Source organism: Gigantopelta aegis, chromosome 1, assembly GCF_016097555.1.
Source record: "Gigantopelta aegis isolate Gae_Host chromosome 1, Gae_host_genome, whole genome shotgun sequence".
Taxonomy (NCBI): domain Eukaryota; kingdom Metazoa; phylum Mollusca; class Gastropoda; order Neomphalida; family Peltospiridae; genus Gigantopelta; species Gigantopelta aegis.
Window position 1 is genome coordinate 28,908,877 of NC_054699.1, and position 13,873 is coordinate 28,922,749.

General features: G+C 38.0%; 1 protein-coding gene across 1 annotated transcript in view; it reads left to right on the top strand.

Annotated features, from left to right (window-relative positions):
- The first annotated feature begins 7,619 nt into the window (after positions 1 to 7,619).
- The window catches only part of LOC121374656, a 17,783-nt gene continuing 11,529 nt past the window's right edge, over positions 7,620 to 13,873 (top strand). Inside the window, exons 1-6 of the mRNA XM_041501793.1 lie at positions 7,620 to 7,631; positions 8,221 to 8,327; positions 9,564 to 9,624; positions 11,146 to 11,199; positions 11,443 to 11,942; positions 12,498 to 12,567. Of these exons, the coding sequence (XP_041357727.1) occupies positions 7,620 to 7,631; positions 8,221 to 8,327; positions 9,564 to 9,624; positions 11,146 to 11,199; positions 11,443 to 11,942; positions 12,498 to 12,567 (804 nt within the window). The remainder of the gene's footprint in view (positions 7,632 to 8,220; positions 8,328 to 9,563; positions 9,625 to 11,145; positions 11,200 to 11,442; positions 11,943 to 12,497; positions 12,568 to 13,873) is intronic.

Here is a 13,873-nt window from a genome sequence, read left to right on the forward strand (position 1 = left end):
AATTAATTAACCGGACATATGCAAATTGAAACATTTCATTGTTAAATGAGGAAGATGTATTACTAATGAAACATCTACAAAAAAAACCCAACAACATTTGATCAAATCGATATTTGAACTATTACTTGTAATCCTTCCCATGGGGAACGCTTTTTTTCATACTATGTAATTTACAACGAATTATTTATTTCTGAGCCGATTGTTTTCTAAATTGGATACAAAAATAATTAGGTTTTTTTTTTCTCCTTTTTTGTTGTTGTTATTTCCAAAACATTTACTTTTCTTCTTACATCAAACCAAACTGAAATTATTTGTAAAAAACTGACACCTGTGAAAAGGACACAGATATTGGGAACATTAAATAATGAGGAGATTGGAGCAGGATGCTTTCCGTTAACTGGTGCTGGATCTTCAGTTTGATATCTAAAACTATCATTAGTATTGTGACGGAACATGCTCTTATCTTTTCGCCTGTGGCGATGTTAATTGTTTTAGAGGACTGTGTGCAGCCCCCCCCCCCCCCCCCACCTCACCACCACCCACAACACCCCCACCCCCACTCCCCCCACCCGTACTCCTTATAATGAGCGCACCTAATAGATAGTCCCCGACACCGAGCCTGTCCCATTAGATACGACCGGCCTCGGTGGTTTAGATACTTGGTTCGCGACTCGGTACCGACTCCCATCTAGATCGAGTTCAACGACACCAAAGTTAGGTCTAAGACAACATCACCGACTCCTCTCTCACTAAGACACTGTCCTGGATAGATAGCCCAGACAGCTGAGGCGTACGTGTGTGTGCGTGACTGAACCTTAATTGACTATAAACACGAAAACAAGTATAAATGTAACAAATAAAATGCCAATCCCTCTGTTGTCGCCTTGGGAAGAGGGTGAATTTCCTTTGAGACAGTTAGCGTGGACGACCAACGCGGATCTGGGTCAAATGGCAGCAAGGATGACATTCTGGTGATATTTGAACTGCCTTGGTAGTCTCTTTTGGTGGCCTCCGCTCTCTGCCCTGGGTCAGGCCACTGGTCATACCACAGGCGGAATTTATAAGCGTACGAGACGGGAGGAGAGGGGGCAAGGGGCAAGTGCTCCCCTAGTGCTGGAGCAAAACCTCAAATTCGTACAAACATGATGGAGATATTTGGGCAAAATGTGCTAACCTGATGTCTTTTTTCACCATGTATTTCCAGCATTCTACTCTCAAAATTAATTGCAATCCCTCTAAATATGCGTAGTGATTCGTTTGCAGCCCTACATAGCTGTTTGGTAGTAATGCTAATATGAACAAATGTTGTTATCCAAATTCGGGCATTTTCGTGTAATTCGGATAAATAACAGCCTGCCTCCACATACAAAAATGGCAGTTCATACGCCTATGGACATACCTGAACCTAATGGATGTGGGTATCTTAAAAGGACATTCCCGAGTTTGCTGGATTGTAAGATATTTCCGACTAATAAAATATTTCTACGATTAAACTTACATATTAAAGTGGGTTTTTTTTTGTCTTTTGTGTGTGTGTGTGTGTGTGTGTTTTTAATCGTTGTTCACTATCTTTTTCTAACCCAGTACCCATAAGCCTTGAATCACCAGTACGCCGTTATCAGCTGTCATTCATTCAACTTATTTTCGTGCTTATATCCAATTAAGGTTCATGCACGCTGTCCTGGGCACACACCTCAGCTATCTGGGTTGTCTGTCCTGGACAGTGGGTTAGTTGTTAGTTGGTTAGTGAGAGAGAAGAGGGTGTAGTAGCCTTACACCTACCCATTGAGCCCTTAAGGAATCGCTCTGGGTTGGAGCCGGTACCGGGCTGCGAACCCTGTACCTACCAGCCTGTAGTCCGATGGCTTAACCACTACGCCACCGAAGCCGGTAGCTGTCATTCAAGCAGGTTTTTCAGATTGGTATCTTATCCGATGTAGACCATCCTTGTTTGAAAACCGCCCGAAAGACCATTCACCTTAAGGCTTGGCAAAACGGTTGCCCCTGGCGACAAACTGACAATTTTGCTACAAAGACACCAGGAACCCATTCCATGCCGATCATCTTAGATACATAACTACCATAAAGACGCTGACCTTAGTTTTAGCCCGCGAAAAAAAAAAGGACACCAAATTTAGTTAAACTACAAACCTGCAACGCATTTGGGTAAGATTATAACAGAGAGCATATACAGTCTGTGATGTTTAAATAGGGACATACTCTGTGATGTTTAAATAAGGACATACCGTCTATCAATAACTAGAGCTTGTCTCGATAACCATTACATATCAGACCTCCAAGACACTTTGCTCTACGCTCTCGATCTTAGTCAGATCCCCAGCTCAGTTTTCTCTCAATATCTGTGTGGTCCTTATGTTCGACGTCATATGGTCCATATGTTCGACGCCATATAACCGTAAATAAAATGTGTTGAGTGCGTCGTGTACAGAGTGTACGGGCTTGTACGTCCCTCCAAAATTTATATTTCCTGATCTTTTAGATCTGTTTTTATAATTAAAAAAATATTATAGTAACAGTCAAACAAAGTAGCCTTAAGTAGGCCTACCCACATTTTGAGTTGTAATATATTTTAATAACATAACATGGGTGGTTTTTTCTAACAAATAACTACGCAAGGTATTATAGCTTTTTGTTATCTGCTTGAGTCAACATTCTAATGTCAAAAGCAGACGATTTATAAACAAAGGGAAACAACTCATGTCGGGTTGTTATGTTGTGTCTTTTAAACGTTTTCAATCATTCTGTAATCGTGTCCAAAAAAAAAAAAAAAAAAAAAAAAAAAAATGAACACCCGCAGCCGAAATAAAATATTTGTAGGGTTGTACTAACTTGTAGAACCTGTTAAAAGCATGTCGAGTTATTACTGAAAATATTTTCGTGATAATTAGCCCAAGTTCTAACACGGTAACAGATTACTTAATACTATATTCCAGCATTAGATTTCAATACTCGAATAAATACAATCTTGCACATTTTTGGGCCAAACATGCACAAGAAATCTTCAAAAAAGCAGTAAAAATAAAATGTATCGAGTTGTGGTATTCCCATTCACAATGAATTCAAGACTTTTAACACATTTAAGCAGTGTTGCGTGTTGGAGAAAATATAGTCGGTCTCATCCGCAGTTTGTATTTTCGTACAATCAGTCGAGCAAATCACGCGACATTTCGTACACCCCTGTAAATTCTGTATTTGTGGTATGCATCAGCTATTGACCAATCAAAACGTATGGAATTTATCTAAAATGTAATAAGACGTCATATTAAAAAAAAAGTTTGTTTTATTTAACGACACCACTAGAGCACACCCGCTACATTTTTCCATTATTAGCAAGGGATCTTTTATATGCATCATCCCACAGACAGGACAGGACATACTACGGCCTTTGATATATCAGTCGTGGTACACTGGCTGGAACGAGAAATAGCACAATGGGTCCACCGACGGAGATCGATCCCAGACCGACCGCGCATCAAGCAAGCCCTTTACCACGAAGCCATCTTTTGTATCTGTATATGCAAATATATTATTGTTTTTAGCTTACGTCTTTAACTCCTTAAACGCATGCGCGTAATACGTATCTATGGTCACGTTGCTGCGACTCCAAGCGCTGGTTGGCTGAATACTTAATGAGGTGTCGCGGCATATCGTCATTATACCTGGAGATTCAGTAGAAACTGGCACTTGAGTAGAGAAGAGCAACCGGATCAGTTGTCAGCTTATTCCTGCGCGTTAAAGACGAATAGACTATCCAGACGTTTCCTTTGCTTAAAAGAATCTGACACTTCTCGCAGTCACAAAACTCACTGTTCACCAAGTGGATTCGAAAAACTTTTTACAAAAGATAAGTTTTATAATTTTAAAATATATATTTTATTGCCGTTAAAATCATCAATTTGTCGTGATTATTACAAGGAGCGGGATTTGGCGCAGTCGCTTGAGCGCTCGCCTGATGTGCTTTCGTCACAGAATCGAAGCACCTCGGTGGATCCATTCCAGTGATTGGGTTCAACTGAGGAGGTGGATCCATTCAGCTGATTGGGTTCAACTGATTGTCAAAATGTCAAGTGGTTTGACTCTTTGGTACACCACTCGCCTTGTGTGTCGGATCTGGCTTCCACAATGGACTCTGTTTTTCCCCATCCCATTCAGTGTCTCACGACGAAAAAACAAAAAGAGAGATACAAAAAAAAGCGGCGTGATTTCTTTTGTGCTGTATATGGTTTTGTTTAACGACATCACTGGAGCACATCGATTAAGTAATCATCGGCTATTGGATGTCAAACATTTGGTAATTCTGACTCGTAGTCATCAGAGGAAACTCGTTACATTTTTGTTCTAATGCTACAAGGGATCTTTTATATTCCCTTTCCCACAGACAGGAAAACACATACCACGGCCTTTGTCTAGTTGTGGTGTACTGGCACATGGTAAAGTGGATATATTATAAAATATCCATTGCTAATGTTGGCAAGAATAAATACACGGATGCTTAACGGTGCCCTAGCACGAAAAATATATGCACTATACATCCAATAATTTGAAACACGGCGTAATGGCCTGTGGGAAAATTACAAATATCACAGGCGGGTAAAATTGTAATTTGTAATAAATTACGGGTCTCTGAGATATTGCAACACAGGTTCAGGGTGTATATTAAATGATTCTATCACATTTCCCCCACCAAATATATATATTTTTTCCTTTCACTAAACTTTGGCGATCCTGCTTCAGAATAAATGGCGAGACGTAGCCCAATGTTAATGCGCTTGCCTAATGCGCGGTCGGTCTAGGATCCACTGGGCTATTTATCGTTCCAGCCTGTTCATGACTGGCATATCAAAATCCGTGGTATATGCTATCCTGTCTGTGGGATAGCACTCTTTTGTTGTTGTTGTTTGGTTGGTTGTTGGATTTGTGCGTTCGTGCGTGCGTGTGTTGTAATTTTATTTTGCTGATCTGAAAATATATTTTCATAACTGGCCATTGGTGGTTTTATTTTATGTTTAAACGACACCCCAGCACGACCCCCGTCAGTGTGCCCATTGGGCTATTTCTCGCTCCATTAACATCATGATCTGAAAATATATTTATAACAAACATCATATGCTGTCATTTACTGGCCATTGGTGGTTAAAATGATTTTGATATGGAAATACGGTTTTGGCTTTCAGATTTAGAAACATCTTTCGTACAATGGCTGCGAATTCAGGACATTGCATATAATTGATCTTGACTCGTGTTGCCGGTTCTGAGACATACTAAGACGATCATGCCATACCAAAAGACCATCAAGAGCTACACGACGAGACCGACAATGAACATGTCTGAGACAACCACATCCCTGGGATTCCGAGCTCGAGGACTGTACACAATCTCCACCAAGTGTGAAGGTGGGTTCACTGTGTTGTAGATTTAATACAAGCACACACACGTATACGTACACACACAAAGACAGACGGAGAGTGGTGGGGAGAGAGAGAGAGAGAGAGAGAGAGAGAGAGAGAGAGAGAGAGAGAGAGAGAGAGAGAGAGAGAGAGAGAGAGAGAGATATATATATATATATATATATATATATATATATATATATATATATATATATATATATGTATATATTTTGTAGGGACAGACCTTATAAATTGCTAATTTGGCCTTAATTAATAACTAATTATTTTAAAAAGAAAACAAAAATATGTACACATGGATAGAGACACCGACCCCAAGATATTTTAAACCAATTGCACCATATAAACGTAAAATGACGATTATTGATTTTCAAAATCGGATCATCACATCAGCAGAGCCAAGCTGATTAATTTTCAATTATCCTTGATCGTTGAAACATCACTAAGCTTGAAGTATAATATATTACCACGGGGTATATATGATTTTAAAATAGTTTCATTGTTTTTATAACCACAGATGCACTGGATAAACTTCTGTTCATGCTTGGACGTGAAAATACAGAAACCCGAAGTGTTCGCCGGAAGTGGGGATCGCAAGGCATCATGATTCCTGTGAGTTTTAATTAGTGTTGTTTTATTCGCAGAGCCTAGTTTCAACCCGTAAAAAATGGACACTAAGTTTGGTTAATTTACACACCTGTAACACATTTGGATAACGTTACAACAGAGCGAAACAAGTGTCTGTGACGTTGACACGGTCAAAATACCCTTAAAAATAGACTAAAACTCGACTCCAGAACCGTTACTTCTCAGACGTATGTGTGACGTTAAAAACATAAAAAAGCATGTTGTGGTATTAGAAACACCAGGATGACCATAGAAACACTTCGGTTGTACGGAACTGGATAATCTAAACAATAAAATATAAGTAATGTTTGATTTCAGTGATCAATAAATATTTTAGTCTGACGTTAATGTCATGGCATCGTCATACAATTTGTATGCGTGTGACATCAATGGAGCCTGATTCCTTTATTGGGTACGTGTATAATGATGTATTATTTAAAATTGAATACAAAAAAAACGTGTGAATCAAGACGACAATATTATTGTTAAATAATTTAATAGCAAACACCGATCTACGAAATTAAAGGGACATTCCTGAGTATACTGCAATTTTTAAGATGTTATCGACTAACAAAGACTTTTTAACGATTGTAATTTCATATCAAATATATTTTTCTGCATAAAATATTAGTGGCTGTATATTAAACGTGTTTCTGATCGTTCTAATGTTTGTACTAGGTTAAATTTGATTTTATTTCCTTAAATATTTTTTCCTGTTTGGGCTGCTTACAAATATTAAGACAGCCAGAAAAACATTGAATATACAGACACTGATATTCTAAACAGGAAAATATATTTAATATGCAAGTTTAATCATATAACTATTTTATTAGTCGGAAACATCTTACAGTGCAGCAAATTCAGGAATGTCCCTTTAATACATATCTAAATATTTCATCAATGATTTGTTTTTCAGGATCTAGTGTCTATTGTTAAAGTTGTGGGAACTGATGAACCTTCAGTGTTTAAGAAAACGATCAGGTTTGTTCACTTCGCAAGATTTTCCTCTTTCCTACTGTAGTTGTATAGCATAGTCCGTCCCACAGGGAATGCCTTTTTCATATTATGGAATTTACTACAAGTTATTTATTTCGGAGCTGATTATTTTGTAATTCGCACACAAAAATAGTGTGTTTTCGTTATTTGCAAAACACTTTTACTTTCCTAGGGATGTAGTTCTTGATAAAAATCACTATGAGCATTCGTCGCCCCAGGTGGTACGAATTGGCCCACATTTTGGGTTCTGGCTCATGGACTAAATAGTAGTGTACGTTAAACCAATGCAGAATATTTCCAACTGAGAAGATATGAAACTAATATTTTCCCCGTTATGATAGACCGCTGGGGTAACACACTTGATATGTTATCGTCATATTTATAAGAATGTGAATCTTTCTTTCTAGGATACTGGCATTTCTGACCCAGCCACTAGACGACGTGCTCATCAGTGATTCCGGCAGTGACTTGTTCAAAGAAAGGGCGTTTGACATCAACAAACTACTCACACAGGCGCTGGAAGCTTGTGATGTGGAGTTTCTAAACAGAATTGAGCAACAAATAGCAATGATGCTTCACATGGTGAGAATATACAGTTAAATTACGATAACTCAAACTTCGATCTCTCGAACTGAAGCGACGGTCCCAGTAGAATTGCTATACAGACTAGTAATAACGGCCTTCGACATCTCAAAGTTCAAAAACTCGAAAAACATAATTCTTTGGTCCCGCCATTAATATTTGTGTGTATATTTTAGACTGACGGTATTAGCAATCCAACATGAATGGAAACTCGATATACAAACTGAAGTTTTGACTCCTTTTTTTAAATTAAATATTTATTCACAGAACCCCTGTTTACATTTGTTATCTGTTTTGACTTAGGTTAACCCCCTAGGTTGATCAGAAACACATAAAATACAATCACTAACATGCGTTGTGCTGGTTAGGATATCTGTTATTTTAACATATATAAACCGTTCAAAACCGACTAAGGACAGCCAATTAAACTCCTAGCTATGCAGGTTCATGTCGTTTGACTAATGTATTTACCTTGAATGATGACCAATAGCCGATGTATTTTTCCTGCTGGGGTGTTGATAAACATTCATTCATTCATTCATTCAATGAACACACATTATAACCTTTTTTCTTTGTTTCTTTCTTTCAGACGGAAGACAGCCTTTTGAGCGATTCTCAGTGTGAAACTGTCAATGATTGCTTAATTCTGTTGCGTAACATCTTTGAGAAGTCCAGTGACCAATCCACCTTACTGAGGTAAGTCACTGCAGTATAGTTCTCCGTCTGTTACAATGTTCAAGTCACCGCAGTATATTTTTCTGTCTGTTATCACTTAGTGTTCAAGTCACCGCAGTATATTTTTCTGTCTGTTATCACTGAGTGTTCAAGTCACTGCAGTATATTTTTCTGTCTGTTATCACTTAGTGTTCAAGACACTGCAGTATATTTTTATGTATGTTACCACTCAGTGTTCAAACCACTTCAGTGTAGTTCTCTGTGTGTTACCACTCAGTGTTCAAATCACTTCAGTGTAGTTTTCTGTCTGTTACCACTCAGTGTTCAAGTCACTTCAGAGTAGTTCTCTGTCTGTTACCACTCAGTGTTTAAATCACTTCAGAGTAGTTCTCTGTCTGTTACCACTCAGTGTTCAAGTCACTTCAGAGTAGTTCTCTGTCTGTTACCACTCAGTGTTCAAATCACTTCAGTGTAGTTCTCTGTCTGTTACCACTCAGTGTTCAAGTCACTTCAGAGTAGTTCTCTGTCTGTTACCACTCAGTGTTTAAATCACTTCAGTGTAGTTCTCTGTCTGTTACCACTCAGTGTTCAAGTCACTTCAGAGTAGTTCTCTGTCTGTTACCTCTCAGTGTTCAAATCACTTCAGAGTAGTTCTCTGTCTGTTACCACTCAGTGTTCAAATCACTTCAGTGTAGTTCTCTGTCTGTAACCACTCAGTGTTCAAGTCACTTCAGAGTAGTTCTCTGTCTGTTACCACTCAGTGTTTAAATCACTTCAGAGTAGTTCTCTGTCTGTTACCACTCAGTGTTCAAGTCACTTCAGAGTAGTTCTCTGTCTGTTACCACTCAGTGTTCAAATCACTTCAGAGTAGTTCTCTGTCTGTTACCACTCAGTGTTCAAGTCATTCAGAGTAGTTATCTGTGTGTTACCACTCAGTGTTAAAATCACTTCAGTGTAGTTATCTGTGTGTTACCACTCAGTGTTCAAATCACTTCAGTGTAGTTCTCTGTCTGTAACCACTCAGTGTTCAAGTCACTTCAGTGTAGTTCTCTGTCTGTTACCACTCAGTGTTCAAATCACTTCAGTGTAGTTATCTGTGTGTTACTACTCAGTGTTCAAGTCTGAAATCATAACGGTAAACTCCACGGCATAGATTTTCGTGGATAATTGTCAGTGTTGAGATTCATCCATTTAATATATGATTGAGATGATGTATTATCCGTCTAATTTATAAGGGTTTTTGTTTTTAATTTGCAGACGGGTGTTTCAGACCAAACTGCAAACGCTGCTTTTTGCACTAGCCACACATAAACAAAAGGTGAGTTATGTACTGTTTTACGGGTTAAATGTGTTTTAAAAGAAGATTGGGAAATAAAATTGGGTACACAAACACCTATGGCCCATCTGTGTGTCCTTTGTTGTAAGGATGTTTTAGAGAAAACAAGTCCTTGCGTTAAATATTTGAGACAGTATTATATCTTTTGGGGGGTTAATTAATTAATTATAGTAACATATGTGGCTAAAACTGCTACACGCAGTGTATCAATCGACATATATACCATGGATATAAATACCAGCACCACTCACCCTTAAAATAAATAAAAACTCTTTGGTGGTTAAGCTGCTCGTTTCAGACATAATAGTCTAGCAGAATAAGGGTTATACCTTGAACTAGGGTACATATAATGTTTAATAATGGTTTAATGTCATTTTGGGTCTCCTGATTATGAATGATGACACTTCAGAGGTTCCTTCATTTACGGAAGCTGTAGCGCATGTAGCACTAAAAACTGACAGTCTTACTACGGATGGAGTTGAAACCATACCCTGTAGACAAACACTTTATAGTGATTCATGGCTGAATACCCTAACGACTATTGTAAATTCTTTTGGGAAGAGTTTTGTACAGAGATACCGTATTTAATATGCTAATGGAAGATTCGTAATCGTCACATCACAAACTTTTAAATGTTTATACTACTTTTATTATATATTACTGCTGAGAAGATTAACGCTTATCTGTGTCAGTTGTTATGGGAAAAGGTTTTATTTTGAACGCGAAGTCCTTTTAGGGTGTATACTACCAAATCAAATCCAACAGACGATAATAGTAACATATGTGGTTAAAACTCCTACCTGCAGCGTAACAATCGACATAAACGCCACGGATATAAATACTAAAGTCCCTCACCCTTAAAGTGAATCAGACAAAATTGGGGGTCAAGCTGCTCATTTCTGAGATAATGGGTAGCGTCTATAACTACTCGTGTTCCGCACAAAATTTGAGTTTGTTTTTTACAGGTACCCCATACATGTTTCAAGCACAAGGCTACTTGACACAGTGGTACTAGATGAAACAAAATTGCATATTTTGTTTTTACCCAGATGAAACTATTTTTATTTTACAACCAACACACTCACATTTATCACCAATCACAGGACTTTTGGTGTTCACTTCTCTATCAAAAGTCGGGTACACCTCGAACTTTGACCCAGCCGGAAGTTATTTGGTTTAGTACTACCTATAGAATAACCACCTAATGTCAATTAACAGCCTCCTTTGAAACATTATTTATACTGTGAAATATGATATGCATGTACTATGCTATTATTATTCTTCATCATTGTAATTTTCATCACTCATAGTTTGAGGATTATTACAAATGTCCGGTGCCATACATTTTTAAAAAGTGGTGTACGATACACGTGGACATGAACAGTTATTTGTATATTACATGGTGTGTAGGATCTAATAGCTATGAAAGTAAAAAATGACCAGCTTCATTTTTAAAAAGGATTGTCTCTTTAAGAAGTTTGTTTTGTGTTTTTGTTTCCAAAGGATCGCTGGAGCATCGTAATTGCAGAGCTGGTATCCTTCTTCTTTGCGAATCATGTGAGTATTAACCTAGACTGTTAATTTAAAGTTTCATGGATCATCAATTACTTAATGAGAGAGAGAGAGAGAGAGAGAGAGAGAGAGAGAGAGAGAGAGAGAGAGAGAGAGAGAGAGAGAGAGAGAGAGAGAGAGAGAGACACACACACACACACACACACACAAACACACTGGTATATATATTTAAATGTTTATGTATGTGTGTTTTGCTTTTCTTTTCTTATCATGTTCTCCATTTAACAGACTGACATACTGCTTGAGAAAACTGCAAAGAGCTACGAGCTCCTTTGCTTCTTCAATAGAGACGTGGCTCTCTTGGCGCTGGAAAATGCCATGAAGAAGAAGATGATCCTCAATGACTCCGGTTACAGCAGTGCAGAGCAGGATAAGAACAAGATGATCAGTACGGAATCCACTTACAGCAGCGTGGAGCAGGATAAGAACAAGAAGATAATCCTAACAGACTCCACTTACAGGAACACCGAGCAGCATGAAAACAAGATTATGATCTTTGCGGACTCGACTTACAGGAACGCTGAGCAGGATAAGAACAAGATGTGGATGTCCGGACATCAGCTCGGATACGAGGAGTGCAAGCAGACGACACTGCCATACAACAACTACTTCAGCACTGACGGGAGTTCCACTTGCAGCAACACCAGTCACATCGACGAGCAGTCGAGAAGGAATGACTCATTCGAATTAGATGCAAATAGTTCACTGGATGATGCAGCTATATTAGAGTAAGTGGCCATTTGTTACTTCAACACTAAACAACATGGTAGTCATATTGGTTTTTCGTCCTTTTAAAATTTAAAAACAAAGTAAAAATTGGCAGGATTCGAACTTACTGTGCCGGTTTACATGACATTCCACAGCCGGCCACATTAAACCATTCGGCCATTGGAACATCCATAAAAATGGAAACCGATTAACCATCTTTGGTGAACAAGATTATTAATAAGTATGGATGAGAAAAGGGGCAGCAGTTTGGCTGACAAGATAAGCAGTTTGGCTGATAATTTTATCATTTGGCTGACAAAAAAGGCAGTTTGCTTGACAAGATAAGTAGTATTTATTTTCCCCCGATTGCATCTCATGAGGTGAATGTCACTGTAGATGTTGTTCCCAGTTGTAATAATTATCAATTCACCTAATGAATTTAGATCAAAATCAATGATCTTGTTAAACTGGTTCTAAGATTTTGTTTTTACTTCTTTTTCTTTTCACATTTATAAAACTTTGAATTGTGTGATACTTTCTTAACATTGCACTAAAACTATTACTTTGTTTTGTAGGAAATGTCTGATGGAATTTGCAGTGGAATTTATCCAGACGGCATTTTGTGATGTGGTTGGAAGTCTGATCGTAAGTATTTACATTTTCATCCGTTGAAGCTAAAACCGAGAGATCCATACGTGCGTGTTTCTATGTGTGTAAACTGAACGCCCACGGGACCAAAGTTTGTTTTGTTTAACGACACCACTAGAGCACATTGATATATTAATCATCGGTTATTGGATGTCAAACATTTGGTAATTCTGACTCATAGTCAATAGTGGAAACCAACGACATTTTCTTAATGCAGCAAGGGATCTTTTCTATGCACTTTCCCAAAGACAGGAAAGCAAATACCACGGCCTTTGACCAGTTGTGGTGCACTGGTTGGAACGAAAAAAACACCCAATCAGTTGAACGGATCCACTGAGGTGGTTCGATCATGCAACGCAAGCACCTCAAGCGAGCGCTCAACCAACCGAGCTAAATCCCTTCCTCCCATGGGACCAAGTAAAAGGTCCAGTTTTAAGGGAATCTGTCCTGATATTTAAAACCTGACAGTGAAAAACGTTAGGTTGTAAGAGACTTTCAGTTTTGATGGGTTTCAGTAATATATATATATATATATATATATATATATATATATATATATATATATATATATATATGTATCATATAATAGTTAGCATATACACTGTAGTCAAATTATGTGATATTTTTTCCAATCACATACTTTCAGAAGTGTGCTTAGGAGTTTTAACTTTCAGATGAAGACATTTGGTGAGCACTGTCAACTGAAAAGAGAAATGATTTTAAAACTGAAAACATGATTCATTACATTTGTGTAATTTTAAACTTTACAATAAAAAATCTAATTGGTACAAGTTTTCTGGCTTTTAGTCAACGCACCGAAATAGAATATGACGCAATATTCTAAAACATTTTATAGAAAGGTCTAGAATATTCGAGAAAGTATTAGAATATTCTAGTAATTTCAAAGAATCTAAAACATTGTAAGAATTATTGAGGTGCCAAGTGTATGCAACTGTAATAGTATACATGTAGATATTTCTAACGTGCATTAATCAAAAACAGGGGCGGGACATAGCCCAGTGGTAAAGCATTCGCTTGATACGCAGTCGGTATAGGATCGATCACCGTCGGTGGACCCATTGGGCTATTTCTCGTTCTAGCCAGTGCTCCATAACTGGTGTAACAAAGGCCGTGGTATGTACTATCCTGTCTGTGAGATGGTGCTACTTGCTACTAATGGAAAAATGTAGCGGGTTTCCTCTCTAGAACTATGTCAAAATTAACACGTTTGACTTCCAATAGCCAATGATTATTAAATCAATGTGCTCCAGTGGTGTTGTTAAAATATAAAAAGCAATGCTAT